The sequence below is a fragment of the Erinaceus europaeus genome, chromosome 2 (assembly GCF_950295315.1).
Source record: "Erinaceus europaeus chromosome 2, mEriEur2.1, whole genome shotgun sequence".
Taxonomy (NCBI): Eukaryota; Metazoa; Chordata; class Mammalia; order Eulipotyphla; family Erinaceidae; genus Erinaceus; species Erinaceus europaeus.
The window spans coordinates 95,641,027-95,667,812 of NC_080163.1; the positions used below are offsets into that span (position 1 = coordinate 95,641,027).

The window sequence follows — 26,786 nt, forward strand, 5'->3', positions numbered from 1 at the left end:
AGGGGAGAACTTCATACATGGTGAAATGGAATTATCTTTCCCTCTCTATCTCCGTTTTCCCTTACCTCACAATTTCTTTCTCTACTATAAAGTTAAAAAATAATAATTTGGGGGGTCGGGTGGTAGTGCAGCGTGTTGAGCACACATGGCTCAAAGCACAAAGACCAGCATAAGGGTCCTGGTTGGAGCCCCCGGGTCCCCACCTGCAGGGGAGTCGCTTCACAGGCTGTGAAGCAGGTCTGCAGGTGTCTGTCTTTCTCTCCCTCTCTCTGTCATCCCCTCCTCTCTCCATTTCTCTCTGTCCTATCCAATAACTACGACATCAACAACAACAATAATAACCACAACAAGGCTATAACAACAAGGGCAACAAAAGGGGGGAAAATGGCCTCCAAGAGCCAAGAGTGGATTCATGGTGCAGGCACTGAGCCCCAGCAATAACCCTGGAGAAAATAATAATAATAATAACAATAATTTAAAAAATATGGTTACATCAGGGCTGGCCGTGGCTAACCTTTGAGTGCACTATTTCTTACACATAAACACACATTCAAGCCCCTATACCCCCCAAGTTTCATATGTAGCAGGGCAGTGCCATAGTTATCTTCTCCCTCTCTGTCTCTCTCTGACTCTATATGGAAAAAAAAAGATAATTAAAAAAAAATGACTACTAGAAGAGGTGGCCTTTGTACAGGCACAGAGCCTTGGTGATAACCCTGGAGAAAAAGAAATTTATCAGCCCAACAAATTATGCAGTACATAGAATACTGAATTTACCCTCCTAAGTTTCTGAGTTCCAGCCCTGGAAGTAGATATTCCAGAGTGATGTTCAGGCATCTCTCTGTCTCCATCTCATGAATTAAATACTATAAAGCTTTCCTTTTTTAAAGAGCCATTATAAAGGAAGTCATTAGTGAACTACATGAGTAGAGGAACAATTATGTACAAACTCTGGTTGAGAAGTTTTAGACAAAATGTAGTTTCACAACTGTAGGAAGACAAATGAATAAATAGTGATATGGAATATACTACAGCAGAGCATTTAACATGGCTGTTCTTTGTCTTGTTCCTCACCAGCTGTAAGCACAAGATGTACCTGGAAAGGCTGCCAAACACCAGCATCATTATCCCATTTCATAATGAAGGTTGGACTTCACTCCTGCGGACCATACACAGTATAATCAACCGGACCCCAGAGAGTCTGATTGCAGAAATCATTCTAGTAGATGACTTCAGTGATCGAGGTAAGACACTTTCTAATGTTTTTAACTTGAGTCTCTTAAGCTTACATAATTATTAAAGTTTTTATTTTTTTATAAAAACGGCAGAAGATGGTTGTGATGCATGTTTTTGAGTCTATCTGAAAGATGATTATGAAGTTTTGTCTAAATGTCAGAGTGTGTAGGACAAATGTAAAAGGAGTGGAGTAAGAAATTGTTGGAGGCACTTTAGAAAGCATGAGAAATTTGAATTATATTCCTATTATAAGTTAGACAGGTATTAGCAATATGCCTCTGTTTCTACCTTCAGCTTCAAGACAAACACTGAAATAAGTCATCTTAAGTACAAGTGAATTGTGAGATACTCTAGTAGAACTATAAAATCTCTACCTGTTTCTATAAAGTACTTACTCAGTTATTAACCAGTATGATACAATTCTCTAGGCAGTGCTTGTTTTTCTTCACAAATGCTAAATACCATAAGTAATACAAGTAAACATTATTACTTTGCAATTCTATTTCTATTATGTTAAAAATAACAAAAATTATGTTTCTATAAAAATATTTATATAAATTTTAGTATTTCCCCCTTATTATAGCACAGTTTGCTCTATAAGTGGGGGATAAAATTAATTTCCTGGCATTTATATTTATGTTATCTTATTTGGTCTAAATACCAAAATTATTCTGTAGAGAAAGGAAGGCCCTTGTTTGTTGTATGAATGAGTTATGTGCTTTAAAGGAGGCTTTTCTTAATGGTGTTTGTCTATTTGTGCATATGTTTCCACCCAGTACTTCATTGCACAAATGAATACTGCCTATCTATACACATATCTCTAAAGACCAGAAAGAATGTCAGTAAAAGAGTTTTGTGGCATATTATTCTTCTGCTTCACAAGAGAGTACATCTTCAGCTCATACTGTTTAATTGAGGTTTTGTAAATGACATTTGCAGAAAGGACTGTCATTTTTTTTCCGAGTATTGAAAAGTTCTTTAAAAACTAGAACAGTGAAGTAGTTTTGATATTTCTTTGACAGACTTCTTGTCTTCAGTGGTTTGTTTCAGATACTGACTTAGGGTTTGCCTAATATTAAACTGTTTTGGAGTTTGAATGACAAAAATGGAAGTTGTCTAATACCATTCCATTTAAATAGTAAACTACCAACTTGGTAATTAAGATTTGATTTCTAAGCAGTTTTTGCTTGTGGTGTTTAAAGTGATATTTCTTTACTAAAATCTCAGAATCAGAGCCCAAACCCAAAATGTAATTATATTATTTAAAAAATTAATTTAAATAACACTTGATTCTTTTTGTTTTAGTGAAGGGTACCTACCTTTAGATATTCATTATCACATCAGGTTAGAAATAGACACTTTTTAGTCTTTTGAAACTAAAAGCTCTGCTTAAAAAATGGACTAAAGCTCTGGGTCTCTGTAATATTTAGGAAATGTTCTTTCTTTGCTTGGCTGATACCTAGAGAAATAAGGTGATGTATCTGTGGAAAAGTTTCTATGTAATTAACTTTGTCTTGGTCAACTATTTTTTACAGTAGAGTTCTGACCTGGGGTAATATAATGGGAATTATTTGGTAGCAAAAAATTTTGGCTCATAGAGCACCTTGTGTTGAATATTTATCGGAGGCATATTTTGATTGAAAATACTTAATAAAGAGGGAGAATATAGCAGCTTGTACATTTATTTTGACATAAAGTCACTGTTATGTGTCTCATCCTCTTCTATTTCCCCCTTCAATTTATCTCCCTGTCTCTACCCAATAAAAATAAATAAATAATAAAAATTTAAAATAGATAGTGGAAGTCAACAGGATAAACTCTGCTTATAATTCCAGTAAATGCTATTAAGTGTATGACACTCAGTAAATTAACTTCACATCTCATAGTTTTCTATCAAAATTCAAATGATATTAGTAACTCCTCACAGACCACGGTGGAGAGATACCTTAAATAGTTAAGCAAAGCACACACTACATAGGAGAGTAGTATTCCCAATAACTCCTCTCTACTCACCAAACTCTTCCCATTGTAACAATGTAAGTAGTCTCCATCTTTTTTGAGTATGTTACTCACTGGCCAGGTGGTCTGTTACCTGGCACACACACAAGGAAAATGTAACTGGAGGAGAGAAAATGTAGTTTTAGTACTAGACTGCAAGAGAAGAGAAAATTATCCAACTTTATCTCCCCATCCCCTTTTCTTAGAAAGAATGGTATGAAGACAGAGAATAGGTGTTGGACATTACGTATTGGTTTAGCTCTTCAAGAAGAGCTGAGAGACTTAGATGGTTGATACTGTCTTCCCATGGAGGAAAAAAGTAGTCAGGCAGCAATATAAGGGGGTTGTTGGTGGAATTTGACTGCCTTGGTTCATCTTATTAAGTAACAAGACCCTGAAGTCATCTTTTATGGAGACACCTGGTTGGTGATGTTTTCCTACAAACTATGATACCTTCATCTTCTCATCATCTGAAAAAAATAATTTAAAAAAAACTTGGAAATAGTAGCAGTAAAAAGTAATTCTGGAAAAACATCTATTCATCACTATTTTGGGGAGTCTGGGGCTACAGCTGAACATTCTACAGAACCTATCTATATCAAAAAATGGGTGGTGAGTGTTTTCATGGAAGTTAAGTCACTTTATTGAAAACTAATCCAAAAGAATCTCCGTTTTCTATCTATATCTGTCCACCCATCTGTCTCGTCAGAAATAGAAGCCAGTTTGGTGGTTAGCTATGGTAATTCATAATATGGTGGTGATTTAATATTTAGGAGTGATTTACTATTTCCACTCTTACTAGAAACAGGTAATTTATTCCATGTATTGAAGAAAAAGAAAATTGTACAGTTTCATAAAGATGTGGATAATGAGATCATGTTACGTAAACTACTTGAGTAGTTTATTTGATGTTTATTAAAATTCCTTTCAAAATTATGTTTTCATATTATAAGAGAAGATATCTCTTATTTATAAGTCCTCTAAGACATAACAGTTTTCTGCTCTACTTTTTTCCTGAAGTTGATTGCATATTTTGGTTATTGTGGATAGTGATGATATGAAGAAGGAAGTATATATATATGTATCCTTTTAAGTAAGTGTCTTTGTATCCTTCAAATGCCTAGGAGTGGCATTGCAAGATCAAGTATTTTAATTTTAAAAAATTAAGGAATACCTATATTGTTATCCATAGGATCTGCACCAGTTTATATTCCTACCAGGAATGTCTCTGAGTCCTTTCTACATCCTTGCCAGTACTTGCTTTACAGTTTTTTTGATACAGAATCATTCTCATTAGTGTGGTTTTAATGATAACTAAATAACTGATACTGAGAATTTTTTCAGATGTCTGTGAGCATGTATATGTCTTCATAACTACACAAATCTACATCTGCAGAAAAATATGTCTTTTTAGTTTCCTTTATAGAATTACATCTGATGTTATATTTTACATTTTTTCCAGAGCTATATTTCAATTGCAATTGCAGTTTCCACTATTTGATGTTATAAGTATTTTGCAGTGTCCTTTGGAAAAAAGACAATAAAATTTGGACAAGACTTAATAAAATATTACTGCTATATATTTTCTTTTCATTTTAAAATATACTTTTTTGCCTCCAGGGTTATTGCAGAGGCTTGGTGCCTGCATTACAAACTCATTGCTTCTGACAACTACCTTTATTTTTGTTTTTTTCTGATATTGTTGTTATTGTTATTGAAAAGGACAGAGAGAAATTGAGAGAGGAGGTGAAGACAGAGAGGGAGATAGAAAGATAGACACCTGCAGACCTGCTTGTAAATCGACACCCCCCCCACACAGAGACAGGTGGGGAGCTGGGGGTTGGAACTAGGATCCTTATGCTCCATACTATGTGCTCTTAACCCAGTGTGCTACCCACCCGGCCCCCATTGGTGTCTATTTTCTATCCTCTGGGTCAACAGAATAAGCTACACTTGCCAAAAGAAAAAAAAAAAAAGCATAGTACTTTATCTATGTTTCATAGCTTTCAAAAATGTAAACATCTGTGATTGGCAAATTCTTTTTTTTTCAAATTTATGCCTTTTATTCAATGGCTGTGTTTTTCAAAATGCTGTGAATATTTAAATAATTACAAAATGAGTAAATATCACTGTGGAGAGACATTAATTATTTAGTGGCTATATAGAGAGAAGAAACTTTTAAATGCATTTTTAATTGTTAAGTGTTTACTGAATTAAATTCTACCGGTTAATTGAAGTTAGGATACAGGATAATATAAATTCCACAGGTTTTATATCTAAAGAAAATGTGCATGATATATATATAGATAGATAGATATAGAGATAGATAGATAAGATAGATAGATAGATAGATAGATAGATAGATAGATGATAGATAGATATTCCCTTCTGTTGCCCTTGTTGTAGTTATTATTGATGTAGTTGTTGTTGGATAGGACAGAGAGAGGTGGAGAAAGGAGGGGAAGACAGAGAGGGGGAGAGAAAGATAGACACCTGCTTGTCTATCTTGTGAAATGACTCCCTGCAGGTGGGGAGCTGGGGGCTTTAACCTTGTGCCAGGATCCTTGTGCCAGTCCTTGCTCTTTGTGCCGCCTGCACTTAACCCGCTGTGCTACCGCCCGACTCCCAGGTGATATATTTTTAAATTTTTATTTATAAAATTAAAATATTGACAAGACTATGGGATAAAGGGGGTACATTTCCACACAGTGCCCACTCCCAGAGCTCCATATCCAATCCCCCCCTCCTTGACAACTTCCCTATTCTTTCTCTCTCTGGGAGTATGGACTCAGGATCATTGTGGGGTGCAGAAGATGGAAGGTCTGGATTCTGTCATTTCTCCCCTGCTGAACATGGGCACTGATAGGTCGATCCATACTCCCAGGCTCTCTCTCTTTCTCTAGTGGGGAAAGGGACTAGGGAGGCAGGAATCCAGGACACATTGGTGGGGTCATCTGCTCAGAGAAGTCAGGTTGGTATCATGATAGCATCTGGAACTTGGTGGCTGAAATAGAGTTAATATATAAAGCAGAACAGATTGTTGACTAATCAGCAACCTAAAGGCTGGAATATTGTAGATGAAGATTTGGCGTCTCAGTTTTGGGAAAAGCTATTCGGTCTATTTTAGGTATATTCCAAGGGGTCCATGACTTTACTAGTTTTTTTTGCCTCACCTGACATATGCAGGAGGACCCAGGTTCTTTTCTGGAGAGATGGTGTAACCTAGAATGTTCCTAACCATGATCACAAAATGCGAGCTCAGACCTATAGGGGTGCAGAGGTTACATAGGCCCCTGTGGTGAATATGGGCCCCAGATCAGATTGGTGGGGTTTACAGTTAACTATCGGCAAATTCTATGGTAACTTATTTTATAAGGAAAGAATTTATTAGAATATTCAATGATTATGGGATAATTCTAATTGCACGCTTAAAAAAATTGGCTTGCTGGTTATCTAAATGCTTTAAAATACTCTACTTACTTGCTGTCAGTTTAGATTTTCTTCCTGAAGCAAGTTTGGTAAACAGAATGTTGTTTCAGGCTTTGAACATATGCCTCATGTCTATAAAAACATGAAGGTACAAGTCTGCAGGTAAAATTTCAACAGCAGTACTCTGCTTTTTCTATCTGAAGCTTACCAAAGTTAGAGAATGTGATTTTTTTCCCCAGTAATCTCTCAGAAATACATTTAACAACTTAACTTGAGGCCTATAACAAGGCTTCGTGATGACTTTAAAGCAGGACTAATCCTGGGCTTATCTCCAAATTCCAGGCAACCTCAACAGCATCCACATGGAAAATGTTGAAATGTGTGAAATAAGCTGGGGCTTAACCTCACAGATAGGGTATATTTGAATCTGACAATTCTCTAAACTTTGTATGCTTAGATGAATGCAAGTTCAAACTGAGGATAGTCACAGGAGAGTTGCTGACACACTTCCCTTACTTTGAGTGTAGAAGTTCCATCTTGCACTGGACACTCTCTTTTTTGCCTCCCTTCCTTCCTTCCTTCCTTCCTTCCTCCCTCCCTTCCTTCCTTCCTTCCTTCCTTCTTTCTCTCTTTCTCTTTCTTTCTCTCTTTCTTTCTTTGTTTCTTTCTTTCTTTCCTCCCGTTTTCTTTCTTTCTTTCTTTCGTTCTTTCTTTCTTTCTTTCTTCCCTTCTTTCCTCACTTCCTTCTTTCTTTCTTTCCTCCCTTCTTCCTTCCTTCCTTCCTTTCTCTTTCTTTCCCTTTCTTTCTTTCTTTCTTTCTTTCTCTTTTTCTCTCTTTCGTTCTATCTTTCTTGCCTCCAGAGTTATCTCTGGGACTCTGTGCCTGCACTACGAATACACTGCTCCTGAAGGCTATTCTTCCCATTTTGTTGCCCTTGTTATTTCCCATTTTTGTTGTTATTGCTGTCGTTGTTGTATAGGACAGAGAGAAATTGAGAGAGGAGGGGAAGATAGAACAGGGAAGAGAAGGATAGACACCTGCACATCTACGTCACCGCTAGTGAAGAGACACCCCCACACACACACACAGTAGAACCGGGATCTTTATGCTGGTCCTTGCTCTCGTGCCATGTGTGCTTAACCTGCTGCGCCACCTGCCCAGCCTCCTCATTATTCTTTTCTCTTTTTTTGCTTCCAGGATTATTACTGGGGCTTGGTGGCACTATGATTCCACAGCTACTGGTGTCCATTTTTTCCATTTTATTAGATAAGTCAGAGAGAAATTGAAAGGGGAGGAGGAGAGAGAAAGGGAGAGAGAAAGAGACACCTGCAGGCCTGCTTTGTTGCTTGTGCAACTTCCCCCCTGTAGGTGGGGACTCCAGGCCTTGAACCCAGATCCTTGCGTGAGTTCTTGCACACAGTATTATGTGTGGTTAATTGAGTGCACCACTGACACACACATACAACTCTGTTTCTCTCTCTGTCTCTCTGTTTCTCTCTCTTTCCATCTCTCTCCCCTGGTCCCTGCCTATTTCTTTCTGTTTTTTTCCTGTTTTATTAATATTAGATATTAACTGCAATTTTAAAATATTTTATCTCCTCTTTCTCAGTTACATTCTTTTTTATTGATTTCATAATGATTGATAAGACTGTAGGTAGGATAAGAAGGGTACAATTCCATGTAATTCCCACCACCAGAGTTCCATATCCCATCCCTTCCATTGAAAGTTTCTCTGTTCTTTATTGATCTTGGAGTATGAGTCCAAGATCATTATGGGGTGCTGGAGGTAGAAGGTTTGGCTTCTGTAATTGCTTCTCTGCTGGACATGGGCATTGACAGGTTGATCCATACTCCCAGGCTGTTTCTATCTTTCCCTAGTGGGGTAGGGCTCTGGAAAGGTAGGGTTCTAGGACACATTGGTGAAGTTGTCTGCCTAGGGATGTCAGATTGGCATGGTAGCAACAACAACTTGGTGGCTGAAAAACATTGTGATATAAAGCAGAACAAATTGATTAATAATGAGGGACCTGAGGTAAGGATATAGCAGATGAGATTTTTGTTTCTATACCAACCTGAACATGGCTGATCTCAGAAGATAAGCAGGGTCAGGCCTGGTTGGTACTTGGATGGGAGGGAGAGTTCTGCCTATTTCAGATTCTCTTGTCAGAAAAGGAGGTTAGTTGAGTATTTGAATCTTATAAAGATATGTTTTCTATGTGCTACTTAGGAGAAGAATCAACCTTGAAACTATCCTTTCAGTCTGGCATAGCCAACTACATTCAATTAATCCAATTAACTTTTCCATTGATAGCATAGATCATCCTTATTCAAAAGTGTGAACTACGGACAAGCAGCATGGACATCAGTGGAGCTGTCTAGAAATGTAGATAATCTTACACCACAGTCAGTTTTATCAGAATTTTGATTTCAACAAAATCTGTATACAATTTTATATGAATAAGTTTTTATTTTTGCCATTTTTATTTCTGATTAAAAGTAGTTTACAAAATTGTAAGATTACAGGGTATAGTTCCACACCTCACCCACCACTAGAGTTTTTTTGCTTCCACCCTCACAAACATAATCGGTTTCATAAAGTATTAGAAACAGTTTACTTTTTTGTGCAAATAAAAATTTAGAAAAACAATCATAGAAGCATCAGTGAGTAATATGTATGCTGAAGTCTCATAATTTTACATTTTTCATTGTACATGTTATTCTGAGATAAATTTTCTGTTTTTGTTGTTTAGTTGAAATGATTTATAAATCTGTAAAGGAAAAGTAGGACTAGAAAATCTGTAACATTACCTCTACTTTGTTTGATGTAATAGTTACTACATTGTTGACAGATTTTGACACACTCAAAAATTTGCAGATGTTTAATGTACTGTCTTATAAACTCCATTTATAGCAAATTTTGCTTACCTTGAGTTTGCTGCAATTACATCTTGCTGGCCCGTTTTCTTTCTTATACAAGTTTCTCTAATATTTATAGATCTATTTTTCTTTGAATTTATTCAGTTGTTTTCATGACAAATTCAAAAAGAGGAAAGAAACAGAGATATGATGATGGATATACAGCTAGGTAGGCAGGCAAGAAGGCATGTATATAGATAGCCCCAGTGGCAAAGCCATTCATTTATAGACACCTTTTACCACAAAAAGTCTTAGACATCATTTCACTTAAAGTGTGTATATGTCTTTAAAACTGTGGAAATATTTAAAACAATTTTGAGAATGGCTGTGCCAAGTCTAGAATTTCAGGTCCTATTTTATTCAAATAGTCTATAAGTATACGTCAAGGGATGTTTCCATAAGCAGACAAATCAATTTTCACAAGTTTTACAACTATTTAGAGATGAAAGATATAACCAGTGTGAGAAGGTTGTAAAGTAGAGGCAGAATGGTAAAGATTTTTCATTTTATATGATAACATAGTAGCACTAAAGTGCAGATTCTGTGGTGATAGTCAACAAAAATGTTATAGTACTGTTATTCTGTCATACATTCTATAGACGATAAGAAAAGTGGTTTTGATGTCTTCATTTTAATGAAAGCTGGTCAATCTACTGAATCTTGGAATTGTTTAGATTTAATATTTATTTTTTAAACTGAGATAATTGCATTTAAAACTGAAATACAATATTAAATTCAATAGAAATAAGTGGCACAGTATATAAGCAGATGTTACAAACTATCAATATACTTTTCTGTTCATCATTAGCTGAAGAACTGAAATAAAGCCATTTTAATTTCTACTGATACACCTGTGTATTATAAAGTGCAACATGAATATGTATGGTTGCACTACAACATTTCTCCTTTACCAATTATTTTACTATTTGTGACTGAAAAACAATCTAGGATATCAAGAGATTCGATTTCCCAGGATTATAAATATAAGCATAAAATAATAATGTGCTTATAAGAATAGAGGGAAAAGAGCTTACAACTCATAAGCAAAATCAGCCAATAAAAATCTGTTTTTAAAAGTTTATAATATATGAGTATTACACATAATTAGCAGACTCTGTTTTAAGGAAAATCTGTGTAACTTTACTGGATGGGCCACCTCCTGGTACCAAGATTTATTTTTAATTCACAGTTATATTTGCAAATAATTTCATATAGTCAGATATGTTAAATTTCACAGTTTTTTAAAGGTATTGAAAAATATTTAATGTAAAATGTGAAGATGTATTTCAAGAGAAAGTACTCATCAGAATGGAATACTTTTTCACTAATTTTTATATAAAATTGATTACTTTAAAAGTGCCATTTTATTTTATTTTATTTTATTTTTATTTTTTATTTAAGAAAGGATTAATTAACAAAACCATAGAGTAGGAGGGGTACAACTCCACATAATTCCCACCACCCAATCTCCATATGCCACCCCCTCCCCTGATAGCTTTCCCATTCTCTATCCCTCTGGGAGTTGGACCCAGGGTCATTGTGGGTTGCAGAAGGTGGAAGGTCTGTCTTCTGTAATTGCTTCCCCGCTGAACATGGGCATTAACTGGCCGGTCCATACTCCCAGTCTGCCTCTCTCTTTCCCTAGTAGGATGGGTCTCTGGGGAAACGGAGCTCCAGGACACATTGGTGGGGTCTTCAGTCTAGGGAAGCCTGGCTGGCATCCTGATGACATCTGGAACCTGGTGACTGAAAAGAGAGTTAACATAGGAAGCCAAACAAATTGTTGAGCAATCATGGACCCAAAGGTTGGAATAGTGGAGAGGAAGTGTTAGGGGGCTACTCACTGCAAACTCTAGTGTATTTCTGCTTTCAGGTATATGTTTTGCAGTAGTTTATGGATACGTGTGAACATATGTTCTCTCTCACAGAAACTGGTGTATATCTAGGTTTTGGGACTTTGTTAGAAAGTGAACCACCTGAGATGGAATTAGAATATACTATGAAAGGAAAGGTCTCCTCCGAGTAATGAAGCTGAAGGGTTGTCATTCCACAGGTGAAGTCTCTGGACACAGTCTGAAGTGAAGCATGTTGAGGTGGCAATCGTTGTGTTGGTTAGGTTGTGATCGGCAGATGCAATATTATTTGATATGGATTGGGAGAGGCATACGTGAAAGTGGGCAGTATTCAAGGGTTCCAGGACTGGGGGAAGTAGAGGCTCTATAGTGGATATGTGAGGTTCCTGCTGTCTTAGGGTTCAAAAAGACAATCGATAGTTAATGTTATCATCACATAATTGGTAATTGGGTTAACTTTGAAAAGTTCTTTGTTAGGGTTTGCTGTACAGTACCCAGTATCTTGTATATAGCTGTGCTATTGGATGCTTCTGATCTACTTGGTCTAGGCTTTTGAGAGAGTCCACATATCAAATACACAGCCTATATATTAAAAAGATTCAGTTTGTGTTTTGAAAACTTTGAGACATACAATTAATTTTCCCCCTCTCATATTAATTAAGTAGTGATATATATGACTACATTTTAAAGATGTTTAAAGATTTTAAAGATTAGATGTCCATAGGTGTGGGGATTTATTTCTGGGCTTTCAATTCTGTTCCACTGGTCTGTGTGCCTATTTTTGTTCCAGTACCATGCTGTTTTGATGATGATGGCTTTATAATATTGTTTAAGGTCTGGGAGTGTGATTCCTCCATTTCTGTTTCTTTTCCTTAAGATGGTTTTGGCAATTCTAGGTGTTTTCAGGTTCCAGATAAATTATTGTAGTGTTTGTTCTATTCTCTTAAAGAAGCTTGGTGGAACTTTGATGGGTATTGCATTAAATTTGTATATGGCTCTGCGAAGAATATTCATTTTTATGATATTTATTCTTCCAATCCATGAGCATGGGATATCTTTCCATTTCTTGGTATCAGTTTCTATTTCCTTGAATAGCGACGCATAGTTTTCAGCATACAAGTCTTACACTTCTTTGGTCAACTTTATTCCTAGGTATTTGATTGATTTTGCTGAAACAGTAACTGGGAGTGATTTCTGGATGTCTTCTTCTTCAGATTTACTGTTTGCATAAAGAAATGCCACTGATTTTTGTACATTGATTTTGTAGCCTGATACCGTGCTATATTGCCTAATAACTTCCAGTAGTTTTCTGCTGGTTTCTTTAGGTTTTTCTATGTATACTATCATATCATCTGCAAATAGTGAGAGCTTGACTTCTTCCCTTCCAATCTGTATTCCTTTGATTCCTTTCTCTTACCTGATTGCTATGGCAAGAACTTCCAATACTATGTTGAAGAGTAACGGTGATAGTGGACAGCTCTGTCTAGTCCCCGATCTGAGGGGGAATGCTTTCAGCTTCTGTCCATTGAGTATGAGGTTGGCTGTAGGTTTGCTATATATAGATTCCACTATCTTGAGGAATTTCCCATCTATTCCCATTTTTTGTAGTTTTGAACATGAATGGGTGTTGGATTTTGTCAAAGGCTTTCTCTGCATCTATTGAGATAATCATGTGGTTTTTGGCTTTGTTTTATTGATGTGGTGAATGACGTTGATTGACTTACGGATGTTGAACCAGCCTTGCATTCCTGGGATGAATCTCACTTGGTCATGATGAACAATCTTTCTGATATGTTGCTGTATCCGGTTGGCCAAGATCTTGTTTAATATTTTGGCATCTATGTTCATGAGAGATATTGGTCTGTAGTTTTCCTTTTTTGTTCTGTCCCTATCAGTTTTTGGTATTCTATGTTGGCTTCATAGAATGTGGAAGGGAGTATTCCTGTTTCTTCAATCTTATGGAATAGCATAAGAAGTATGGGTACTAACTGTTTCCTGAAAGTTTTGCAGAATTCGTTTGTGAAGCCATCTGGTCTAGGACTTTTGTTGTTGGGGAGATTCTTAATAACAGTTTCAATTTCTTTGTCTGTGATTGGTGCATTTAGATTTTGTAGTTCTTCTTGGTTCAGTTTTGGAAGGGCGTATGCTTCTAGGAATTGTTCCATTTCTTCCAGATTCGCTAGCTCGGTGGCGTATAGTTCTTTATAAAAGTTTCACAGGATTCTCTGGATTTCTGTGGTGTCAGTTGTGATATCTCCTGCATCGTTTACAATTCTATTAATTTGAGTCTTCTCTATTTTTTGTTTGGTGAGTCTGGCTAGGGGTTTGTCAATTTTGTTTAATCTTTCAAAGAACCAACATTTGGCTTCATTGATCTTTTGTATGGTTCTTTTATTTTCGATGTTGTTTAGTGATTTCTGTCCTTCTGGTTGCTTAAGGGTTCCTTTGTTCCTCTTCCTCTAAGTCCTTGATGTGTGCAGTACGGTCGTTGATTTGAGCTTCTTCTTGGTATTTAATATGTGATTGTATGGCTATAAGTTTCCCTCTCAGTACTGCTTTAGCTGTGTCCCAAATATTTTGATAGGTTGTGTCTTCATTTTCATTTGGTTCTAGGAACATTTGAATTTCCTGCTTGATTGAATCTCTGACCCAGTGGTTCTTAAGGAGTATGTTGTTTAGTTTCCAAATTGTGTGACTTTTAATAATTGTCTGTTTGTTGTTAAATGTTAGTTTTACTCCACTGTGGTCTGAGAAGATACTTGGGATGATTTCAATGCTCTTGAATTTATTGATGCTGTCTTTGTGGCCTAACATGTGGTCTATCCTTCAGTATGTGTTATGTGGATTTGAAAAGAATGTGTATTCCAGTTGTTTTGGTGAACAAGTCTGAAAATGTCCAAGAGTTCTAGTCTGTCAATCTCTTCATTCAATTCTCTTATATCTTTATTGATTCTCTGCTTTGTTGATCTGTCTAAGTGTGAGAGTGGGGTATTGAAGTCTCCAACTATTATTGTATTACTATTGATGCATTTTTGAAATTCAGTAAGTGCTTGAGGTATTTAGATGGTCCCTCATTGCGTGCATAAATGTTAATAATTGTTAAGTCTTCTTGGCTGATTGATCCTCTAATCATTATTTAATGTCCTTGCCTATCTTTTATTACTTTATTTAATTTAAAATCTATCGTGTCTGAGATGAGAATGGCTGTTCCTGCCCTTTTCTGTGGACCGTTAGCCTGTATGATAGTTTTCCATCCTTTCACTTTAAGTCTGTGTTTATCTTGTTGTGACAGATGGGATTCTTGCAAGCAGCATATGGTTGGATTATGTTTTCTGATCCATCTCCCAACTCTATGCCTTTTGATGGGTGAGTTTAAGCCATTGACATTTATTGATATTATGGATATGTTGTAGTGCCATTGTTCAAGAAAAATTTTTTGTTGTTTGCTCTGATATATTGCAAGTATTATAGTGATGTTCTTGTTTATAAGAGGTCTTTTAGAACCTCTTTCAGGGCCGGTTTGTTGATGGTTGCCTCCTTTAACTGTTGTTTGTCTAAGAAGGTTTTGATCCCTCCATCTAGTTTGAATGAAAGTCTAGCAGGATATATTATCCTTGGTTGAAACCCTTTTTCATTCAGGGCTCAATAGATATCTTGTCATTCTCTTCTGGCTTTTGGAGTTTGAGTGGAGAAGTATGCAGATAATCTTGTGGGTTTTCCCTTGTATGTGACTTTTTGTTTCTCTCTTGCAGCCTTTAGGATCCTTTCTTTATCCTTATTTCTTCTCATTGTGTCTATGATGTGTCTTGGTGTCTTCAGGTCTGGGTTGATTCTGTTTGGTACTCTCTGGGCCTCTTGAATCTTGATGTCCTTTCTGTTATTCAGGTCTGGAAAGATTTCTTCTATTATTTCCTCTAGAATGTTTGCTTCCCCTTCCTCTCTTTCTTCCTCTGGCAGGCCAATTATGTGAATATTACTTCTTTTGAGATCATCCCATATATCTCTGTTGTTTTCAGTGTCTCTCAATCTCTTTTTAAGCTCTTTCACCTCTTTCTTCATTTTCTCTAACTCATCCTCTATCTGGCTAATTCTGTTTTCTGCTTCTGTTAGTCTGCTTTCCCTTGCCTCAGCTTCTTTCTTCATTATAGCTATTTCAGCTTTCAGTTCTCTAATTGCCTCGAGATAATCAGCATTTTCCTTGGGGGTCTCAACTGTTGTTTCCCTAATACTGCCATTCCTTTCCTCCAATGTTGTTTTCATTTCTGTGATTAATAAGTTTATTATTGCTTGCATACTTTTCTTATCTATGGTTACTTCTGGCTGATTTGTAGTTTCTTCTGGGCTCTTGTCTTCATTCATTGGAGTAGCAGTTTTATTTGTTTTGATATACCCATTTTTTTGATTCATGTGTTTCTTTTTTTATGCTCTGTTGTTCCTCAGTTGTTGTGTCTTGAGTACAAGCAACACTGTACTAAATACCTTTATGACAATTGCACTCACCAACCTCAGGAATTACAGTAGCAACTGAAGCAAGAATTGAACCAGTTTAATCACTACCAGTTTGCCAAACAATTTCTCCAGTCTATGAAAAAATAGTAACCAAATCCCAGTGAGGAAGAAAGAGAAAAGAAAGAAGGGATAGCAAGCATAGACAGTTACGTGAATCTACTATCCACTGTATATTCTAGGGGAAACAAGAGGGGAAAGGGAAGTAGAGCAGAGATACACACATAGAGAGTTCACTATGAGTCAGATTTCTTCCCCAAAATAATTCACAAATTCAGAAAGGCAAAGAAGAAGGAAGGAAGAAGTGTATGACAAGATAAAAAAAAAAAGAAAAAAAGGAAGAGACAAGAAAGAGAAAAGAGAAAAGATAAGAAAAAGAGCTGTAATTAAAGAGCAGTGAAAGGAAAGTTTTTTTATTAGCTCATTTTTAATTTAATTTAATTTAATTTTTTTAATTAGCTAGGAGGAGAAGGGAGGGGAGAGTCTGTAGAGGAGGTAGGTAGGAGTAAGGAGACAGGTCCCTCCCACAATAGATAAGATGCCCACTACCCTAGCAATGAAAGATACCCTAAGAGTTAATTCTGATCAACCTAAAGTGGGGGAAGATATATGCCTTTATATAATATTAATAATAAAATAGAGCAGGGTAAAAAAAAAAAAACCCTGTCCCAGATTACCTCAAACCTCGTGATCAGAGGCAGCTGATTGTTAAGAAAGAGGAAAAAAAAAAAGCACCTCAGGACTAGACAAGGATAGCTGAAATAGACAGTTTTGCAAATCTACTGTCCACTGTATTTTCTAGGGGTAGCTAAAGGAGGACGGGAAGTTGAGCAGAGATACTCGCAGTGAGAGTCCAACTCTGAGTCAGAATTCTTCCCCCAAATAATTCCCAAATGTGTATCAGTGTATTCAAAAAAGCACACTGGTGGTGTGGGGAATGGGGCCTGTGGCTTTGGAAGCTGTAGGATTAAGGAAGAAAGGATGACAAGAATGAGAAAAAGGAAAAAAAAAAGAGAAAAAAGAAAAAGATAAGAAAAATAACAGACATAAAAGAACAGTGAAAGCAAAGAGTTTTATTTATTTATTTATTTATAATTATTTAATTAGCTATGTGGGGTGAGGTGGGGGGGGGGTTGGCTACTTAGAAAGAAAAAAAGGCCAGAGGTTTCAGAAGGGTATAGACTTAGAATGAATGATATTCCCTGGTGGGACAGGAATCTTGGTAAAGAAAGAAAGAGGCTCAGCAGGGAAGCCTGCTAGGGGCTGGTCCCCAGGGACTGGTTATGGGGGGGGTGTTAATAATTTAAAAGAAAGAAAATATTTTTTCCCTTTTTTTCTACTCTAATTTTTAACCCAAATTAAGTTATAGTCACCTCCTTGGTGTCACCGCCAGGACCCCTTATTGACTAGCCTAATAAAGGCAGAAAATCCTACTGTTTCCACAAGATGTGGTCAGAGCTCAAGCCACTAGCAGCTTCTCAGTCCACCATCTTCTGGGAACCCAAAAGTGCCATTTTATATAAATTATATTGTCTTTCTGGGCTGGATATTAGTTACTTTATTTAAAATGAAAAGAAATTTCATGTTGAAAAAAATTTTTGTATTCCTTTTTTTCCTTTGTCTAATATTTTGGATGCTTAAATGAATGAAATACTTTAAAGCATAGCATAACTTTAATGTGAGAAGTCTTTAAAACTGACCATGTAAACATTATCAATTTTAGCTCTATAAGTAAAAAATCATTGTTTTCTTTTTTTAACTTAAAATTTTACATATTAATGAGACAGAGATAGCATACTCAGTAGAGCATACCTGTTACCCACCTATAAAGAAGAAATTTTCCCAGTGGTATAGAAATTCTTTAGTTCTCTCTTTCTCATCTATTTCTCTGTATCAAAAAAATAAAAAGAAATGAAAATAAACACAAAAGGTCACTGCAAATGGTGGCGTCTTTGTGCAGGTATTAAGCCCTGGTGATAAACCTGGTGGGGGAAAAAAATGGAAGAGAAAAGAAGAGCATCACTCTGGCATAGGTGATTCTGGGAATTGAAACTGATCTCATCCTGAGAGTCCGAAGCTTTACTCACTGTGTCATTACCAGAACATCTTTGCAAGTCATTTTAAAGAGGGTCTTGGAAATGTTTTCATTTTGAAAAGATAAATCTTATCTGGAAATTTCTAATTCGCGGTTTGTTTTTTTAGTATTACTTTATTTTAAATATAAGTTTGAAGTATAAGAAATTGTAATTTTTTCAGAATATTAGTAGATCAATGTCAATTCAATGTCAGACAGATCATTAAGACAGGGACTTGTCTTCAACTTGAACGATTATTTAGTGAGCATGTTTAAATCAGTCACTTTAAAAACAGAGGAAGACAGCTCTTGCTATCAGAGACTGGATAAGATCCTCTGGTCTTTCAGTTGCTTTCAGCTGCTATTTTGGGAGGAAAACCCCACATGATTGAATTAATAAGGGTTTGATATAGGAAGAAGTGATTCTTTTCAAAGCAAAATTGTTTCAGCTCACCAGTGCCACAAAGGCATTTTCCTCAAGAAAAATAAATTGTGCAGCTCATTTTATGGCAGATTAAATCCCATTTATTTTGCTTGCTGACAGCTGTTCTGAGTTGGATGTCACTTGTACAAAACCATTTTATGAATGTTGGGCCTCAGATCTTGGGCAAGCATAACATTCTCTGATGAAATAAAAGGTTATGTTTTATGATTATTCCTCTTGTCAGCAAACCTTAGCTGGTGAGCTTTAATAATACAGTCAGTACTACAAGTACTACAAGCAGCTCTATGTGATATCTGAATATCCAGCTAATCCTATTTTTACATATTTATTTTTATTTATTTATTCTCTTTTGTTGCCCTTGTTTAACATTGTTGTGGTTATTATTGTTGTTATTGATGTCATTGTTGGATAGGTCAGAGAGAAATGGAAAGAGGAGGGGAAGACGGAGACAGGGAGAGAAAGATAAGACACCTGCAGACCTGCTTCACCACCTGTGAAGCTACTCCCCTGCAGGTGGGGAGCCTGAGGCTGGAACCAGGATCCTGTTGCCAGTCCTTGCACTTTGCGTCACGTGCACCTAACCCACTGTGGTACCTCCCGACTCCCTCCTATTTTTTTTTTTAATTGCACTGGTATAGTACAAAAAAACTTAATATTTTCTCTTTTAATGTAAGTTCTAATACCTTTTAGGTAATTATCACTTTCTTATCAGTTAAGGTTGTTGATTAGTTGACACATCAAATGGATCCATGTTTGTAAAACATTTTGAATCATGTTAGAAATTTAATAGTTTACAGTATAGTTGTTGCCACATGGATACAATTTCTCATCTCTCTGCAACATATGTTTGCAAAACAGTCTCACACCCAACTTGGGTCCTTTCCATCATCTTGTGATTTCCTAATAAGAATTCAATTTTCTATGTCGAGGAGAAACAATTTCACATTAGAGTGGCAGGATCTTTGTGAAGTTTTAGGTGATATGGTACTTTTGTAACACTTTACAAATGAGTAAATGGCGACTCAAAAAAGAGACCTAGGTTACATACTTGGTCAAATTTATAAGCTTAAGTAAATGTTAAGCTATAATAAACTGAAATATATAGCTTCCATGCTTGTGTATATGGACCTCTGCTATAGATTTCTTAGACATCTAATTTTTAGAAATGAATATTTTGATAACTATATTAAGACTACTATAACTACCTGTAGATAACTGAATTAAATTTATAACTTCCCCTGTTTTTTTTTCTTTTTTGGCTTAAGGAACAGAATAATAATAGACACCATCATTTTACTGTGTACACACAAGTATTAAATGCAATATTCATGAGAATAACAATGATTTGGACACATAAATTCCAGTAGTTATTATGTACTTTAGGTCTGCAGGAGGCCAATTAAAACCTTCCCCCCATGTCCTTTCTTCCTAACATTCTAAAACAGTGTGGTAACATTCTAAAAGACTCACATAGTAACTAAAAGGAGTCATACAGCATAATTAAATATATCTTGTGAGGCTGGGTGGTGGCACACCTGGTTTAATGCACATGTTACAATGCACAAGGACCCAGGTTTGAGCCCCTGGTCCCCACCTGCAGGGGGAAAGCTTTACAAGTGGTGAAACAGTGCTGCAGATGTCTCTCTGTCTCTGCCCTCTCTATCACCCCTTTCTCACTCAATTTTTGGCTGTCTCTATCCAGTAAATAAAGATAATAATAAATTATACATATATATATTTCTTGTAATGTCAGAAGCTCATATGAGGTGCTGTATGGGCTTTAGACCTCCAGCCACCTAGCCTATCATATTCCTTCTCTTTCTCTTTATGCATAACCATTAATTTTTTTGCTTGTTTTATTTATTTTTTGTTTTTTTGTTTGTTTTTACCAGAGCATTGCTCAGCTCTGGTTTATGATGGTGCGGGGTATTGAACCTGGGTCTTTGGAGCCTCAGGCATGAGAGTCTCTTTGCATAACCATTATGCTACCTATCTCTGTCTCTTTTTTTCCCTCTCTCTTTCATCATTTCCCTCTGCCTTTCCCTCCTTTTCTCTCCTCTGTATCTAAAAATCATAGACTTATAGGACATACATAAATACAGTGTGTACTTAACTGTTAGAAACAAGAGTTTGGAATTCAAGTCCCAGCTCTGATGTTTATAGGCTTTGGAGCACACCATGTATGACTCCAGATTACAGAAGCATGAACAGATGATTTGATTCTTTTTCTCATATTTAAGCTAAATCATCCCTAAACTAGAAAGGGTTAGATAAATGGATCACCCAATGTAGGAAGAAGATAACAGGGAATTCTGTGACTGCTTCAAGTTAAGTTCATGCTTGGAGGTCTAAATCAATATAGCATGCTCAAAGGAGTTTCAAAATTGACCTTTCATCCATGAATAATCTTTATTAAATGGTGAATGAAGGGAATAACTTCCCAATACTGAAGATATATATATATATCAAATTCCAGGTTCATAAATTTAGTGCACTTGTTTTTTTAACTTTCAAAAATACCTTAAAGTAGTTGTATCAATGATACTAAAATAATGAGAGAAACCAACTACTATAAGTTAATATTAGTCAAATATTACTCCAATGAGCAGTGTTCCTTTCAATCTCAGTTTCCCTAGAACTTAATACCTTCTTCCTGCAGGGGTAACTTTTATAGAATGGAACTGAATGTACCAGACTTTGCTGGTGCTATGGTGGTGAGCATAGTTGTCATCCAAGTGTATCAAACCATCCTTTTGATTCTCACTACAAGACACATGACTTTCCCAGGCCACAGCTATAAACATCTGGCATTACCCCAGATTCTGTATCACCTAGTAGTCTATGTCCACCGCTGACTAGACCATTTTGTCATACTTCTATATGAAAGTTAAGACAAACATATGTAGTTGTAAATCAACTGAAATACAAGCCAGGTTGAGTCTAAAACAAAACTAACATGATGATTCTTAGTGAAATGGTAATTGATATAAGGAATACCTGAACATGTGTTTGTTCCCCATTTAGAGTTTAAATAACTCATCTTTTACTTAGGTTCTTCAGAGGCTGAACAATCATGAGACAGATTGACAAGAGAAAACGCAACGGTTAATTCATTAATAACATATACTCCTGAACACATGGAAAATACAAAAAGAAAATCTGAGTAATTTGCCATACAACATCATGCATGCTCAACGATAATATCAAATGGGGTGAACTTAATAGACGAATGAAGGGCAGATCTGTAAAGATCCCTGAAGTGGCCACTGCATGTGAACTTGAGTTCTCATGTAGACTTATGTTATCTTCAAAACCCAGTTCTCCCTTGGAAAATCCTTTATCTCAAAGGTAACCTTAATACTGTTTCCAGAACTCTTATCCCCACCATGAAATTAGTCTTTTCTCAATCTATTTAGTGGAGTGGATACCAATTAATACATTGATGCTCAGTCTCAAGATCCCTCTATAGGAGTCTGAATCCCTAAAGAAAACAAATGATATGGAAGTCCCAATAAGTTACCCCCAAATTGTAGGTGTCATGGTAGTCTTTTAAAATCACATATGTTTCTCACTGCAAAATGATTAGTCTAAGGAACTCATACTAATGGGGAAAAAGTATGGGATATACTAATACTAATCTGTATTTAAATATTGCTTATATTTGAGTGGTAGATTAAAGTCTAAATAGAAATACTGAATACTTATAAACTGTAACGTAACATATATTTTTATGTGAATGTTTTCTTATTGTGAAAAAGATTTCTTACAGTCTACTTCTGGTATCAATAAATAAAGTCCACTTAATGATGCACCTAGGAGTCTACACATTGATCTGTAGTTGCATTACAGATTTCAAAAGTAATTTTTTTAAGTTAGTCAAAAAATTTACAGAAGCTTCTACCTCAACTTAATCTCTAGAAAACAAGTGATTTTTCTCCTCTCAAATGAAGACTATTATTACCAAGCCGTGATAATATCATATTCAATAGTGATGATTATGATTTATGACTGCTTTTTTAAATTAATTCCACTCCAAAGGTAATCATGGGATAGATTCTACATAGTATGGGAAAAAGAGAGAACTAAGATCAGTGAGGCACTATTCTAGACCTTGCTGAATCACCATTTTTAGAATTGTTTGTAATTGCACTAGTCTTATTAGACGTTGCAAGATAGTACTAGTAAGTAGAATTTGAAAAAGAATAGCACTGGATGTTTTTCAACTTAAGATGCAACTCCATTACATCAGACTGTCATCTAGAAGAAGGCAAATCTAATGTGTGAAATAATGGAGTTCAGATCCAGGTATCAAAGACTGAAATCTCTTGCAGACCAGAGGCAATTATTTTCAAGCCCTGTACAGAAGTCTGTATTCAGTTTCTTCAGCTTGTTCTTTAATTTTCTATTTCCAACTCTCCTTCTAATTGAAAGATGTGAACATACTCAGTAGATTAATGTATTGACACTTGGTAATGATTAAGTATAGCAAGTAAAGAATACAGCAAAGGAAAATATCGTGTCAAACACGTTTCCTAGTCATTCAATAACATTTTTTTTTTACCTATTTTAGATTCAAGAAAGGTCATTTACCCTGTTAATTTCTGGAAATTCTCTTATGGCTTACTGAGAAATACTTAATATTTTAATGGTGACCTAAGAAACTTTGTCACTCCAGATTGAGTATTTTCTAATGATTTAGTACCGAAGAAGAGTATTTTCTGGGGAAAGAAATTAGAAGGCATCACTAGTAACAGGAATGGACAAAAAAAAAAAAAAATTCAAATGCTTTAGTTCACTTTCCATTTTAGGGCCAGGGAAGATCTATAAGGCAGCTAAATTCAATGTACACAGTGAAAAATTTTCCACAGTACCTCACATTAATACCAGACTTCATATCTGCTAGGATTGAGAAAATCCTTATGTATTAAAGATCTATACTTTATCTAAAAATTGAACTCAGGGTAAGCTTCTGCTATGACAAATCATAATGAATAATACCAGGTTTCTTTTTTGCTAGCTATAGCTTAATTGGTGCCAGGAATTGAACCCTGGCATCTTGGAGCCTTAAATATGAAAATCATTTGCATAACCAGTATGTTATATCCCAGACTCTAGAATGTTGTATATTTAGTCTTACATTTCAGTGTCCACAAGCATGATTGTCTTATTTTATCAACAGTGAGTGAGAGGTGGAAATTAAGTAGATTATCTGCAGAAGGAAATGTATGCGATATTTTACTCTGCAACCATTAGACATAATAGCAAGTGTCTCTACCTTTCCACCTCTGCTATGGTCTCGGTGAAATTAACTATATAGCATCCTAAATGGAAACACTAGTTTAAATTTTTTCACATGACTTATTTATTATATAAATGCATATACTGAGTCAGGTGGTGTTGCACCTTGTTGAGTGCACACATGATAATGCACAAGGACCCAGATTCAAGTCCCTGGTCCCCAACTGCAGTGGGGGGAAGCTTCATAAGCTGTGAAATTGTGCTGTTAAGTGTCTCTCTCCCTCCTTTCATCCCTCCTTAATTTCTCTGTATCTATCCTAAATAAATAAATACAGATGAAATAATAAAAAATAAAAAATGCATATACTTTATGTCTACCTGGAATGTAACTTCATAATAGACTTAAGAATTCACATGACTGTAAATTCCTAAAATAAACAGGTTAGTTAAAGATCTATTTGTGTGTGTGTGTGTGTGTGTGTGTGTGTGTGTGTGTGTGTAGTCAGGACCTCACATATGAATGAATTCACCACGAAAGTGGGAGATGGAGAGGGAGTTGAAGAGAGAGAAAAAGAACCCCAACAGCGTCAGAGCTTCCCTTAGTGCCACGTTAATCCCACCTGGTATCATTGTTCAAACCTGGAAAGGCACAAAAGTCTTAGAAAGGGATGGAATAAGGACCCATAGAGTCGAGGAGAGGTGTTTTCTTTCTTTCTTTTTTTTCTTCATATGAAGAGAAGAGGATGACTTCATATGACAAAACTGTGCCTCTATATGTTTCCCCTGCCTTATAATAGGCTTCCCTTTTTCCTTTGTCCTTTATTTATTATTGGATAGAGACAGAGAAATTGCTTGTCTTTTTCACTGCTTTATCCTAATGCCTAAAGAATAGAAAAGTGTTTAATATTTCTTAACTAGGCTAAGAAGTCATATATTAAAAGTTTACTCTTTAATATTTAATCAGAGCACGTGCTCTTAGTGCTCACACTTGGCAGTGAAGCTCATTTATATCTGGATCTTCTCTTCAAATTCATTCTTATGCCTAAACTTATGTGTTCATCTCTAAACTAAAATGAGAAATCTTAACAAATATATGTATAGAGTATTCCTTCAAGTTTTAACATTAAAGTAAGGACAAAAGTTCATGGAGTCCCATTAATTTGGTAACCCTGACAAAAATCAGAGATGTTTTAAGAGCTTAAAAAGCCAGCCTGACCCACCTTTAGACATGGGTTATAATTGAAGACAATTTCAGTTTCCATTAAGAGCTTTGTTATGTACAAAGACTGTCAAAAAACTAAGATAAGCCTTATATCACTAGAAAAAAAAAACATAGTAATTCATCTGCATTCATTTCAATTTGAAACCTGCTGGTGGAAGATATGAAATAGACAATTTGACAGCATGTGTTTTTGTGATTGTTCAGGCTTATGGGAGACTTTCTAATGTTCTTTTTCACAACATTTTATTATTGAAGGTCATTCCCCACATCCATATTATTTAATGTCTTTGTATATATCTGATTGACAGATTGAAACTAGTATATTGATTAGTGTAAATTTCAGATGAAAATAAAATCCCATTTTATTTTCTAAATTATACAAATAAACATAAAATAACATAAACAGATATAAAAAACAAAGGCAGTTATAAATATTTGAATTGGTTAAACTTAGGAATGCAGATATATCTATGATTCCCATATATATATTTTATATTACCCATTTATAGACATAAAGTATATACTTTTTTGCCACCTAGGATGTGGTGCTATAAGAAAAGTCCTGAATTTGAGCCTCAGAATCTCAGACATCCATGAAATACTGTTTCTTTCTCTTTCATCTTCTATCTCATAAGTAAATAAATAAATCATGTATTAATGTGCTTGTTTATCACTAAGATTATTGCTGATTCTTAGTGTCTGAATAACCACTTCACCACTCCCTGATGGCCATTTTATTTTATTTTATTTAACTTTTTATAGAGATGAAAAGAAAAAGGGGAAGGAGGAGAGAAAAAAGACAGGTAGATATAGCACTGCTTCAGCGCACATAAAATTTACCCCCTGAAGGAATTTGCTTCTTGCACTTTATAACATATGTATTCTACCAGGTCAAGCATCTGGTCCTATAAATAACTGTTTTAAATAATTGTTTTTAGGATTAAAACAAGTATGAACAGCTTCAATTTCAGATATGAGCTGACTACCATGTGTAAGTGAATAGAGAAGACATGATTTCTTCTAATGGTACACTGAGAGAATGAAGACTTCTTTGAGATTAACATAGGGGGAAGAAGTGTGGGACTATGTGAAAGCTTGGTAGAGCTTAGAGGAACTTTCCCATCTTTTGGATGGAGGTCTGGAAAGACACCCCGCTTGTTAGCCTCTCTCCATAGAGATGAGCCAAGAGGGAAAAGTCTCCTAGACTCAGCTTGCCCTTGTTAAACTCTCAAGCCCACAGAAATCTCACAGTTTCTCCCTGCTAGCAGCAAGCCACATGGCTGTCTGCTTTAAGGTTTATTTACTCAAAGTTCACCTTCTGATCACAAAGGAGAACACACCTTATCACACACTCCTAACAGTGGTTTTTGATATCCTTAAATTACATCAATCCTTGTTTATCTTCTTTCTATCTCACCTTAACTGGTTTAACCCCTATTCTTCTCTCAGATGCCTTTGGGTAATTAAATGCCTGCATCAGGAGACTAATTATCTTGACCTTTATGTATCACATCAATTCTTGTCATACCAGTCCCCTACCATAGTGGCAAGCTGACCTTTAAGAAACATGTAATTTCTCACATATTTGAAAAATTTTCTTTAGCTTTCTCTATATATACCCAAGCCCACCCCTGAATAAATCGAGTGTTCCTATCAAAATACTCCCTGGTGTTTCTTGTCTATATCATTAAGCCCTCCAGCTAGCAAGGGGGAAGCTGTAAGCTTAACTTCCTGGCTGGAGTCACTCCACGTGAGCCCCAGCAAAGGACTTTTGGGAAGACATTATCATATATTCCCTTGTGTTCTTCAGGGTTGAGCAAATAAATAAACATGAAGCATAATAGTATGAGTAAAAGTAAACTGAAACT

At 35.8% G+C, this 26,786-nt stretch overlaps 1 protein-coding gene across 1 annotated transcript in view; it reads left to right on the forward strand.

Annotated features, from left to right (window-relative positions):
• Positions 1-26,786, forward strand: part of GALNTL6 (polypeptide N-acetylgalactosaminyltransferase like 6) — a 1,261,228-nt gene that overhangs the window by 540,257 nt on the left and 694,185 nt on the right. The window contains exon 5 of the mRNA XM_007523011.3: positions 1,078-1,244. Coding sequence (XP_007523073.1) covers positions 1,078-1,244 — 167 coding nt within the window. The remainder of the gene's footprint in view (positions 1-1,077; positions 1,245-26,786) is intronic.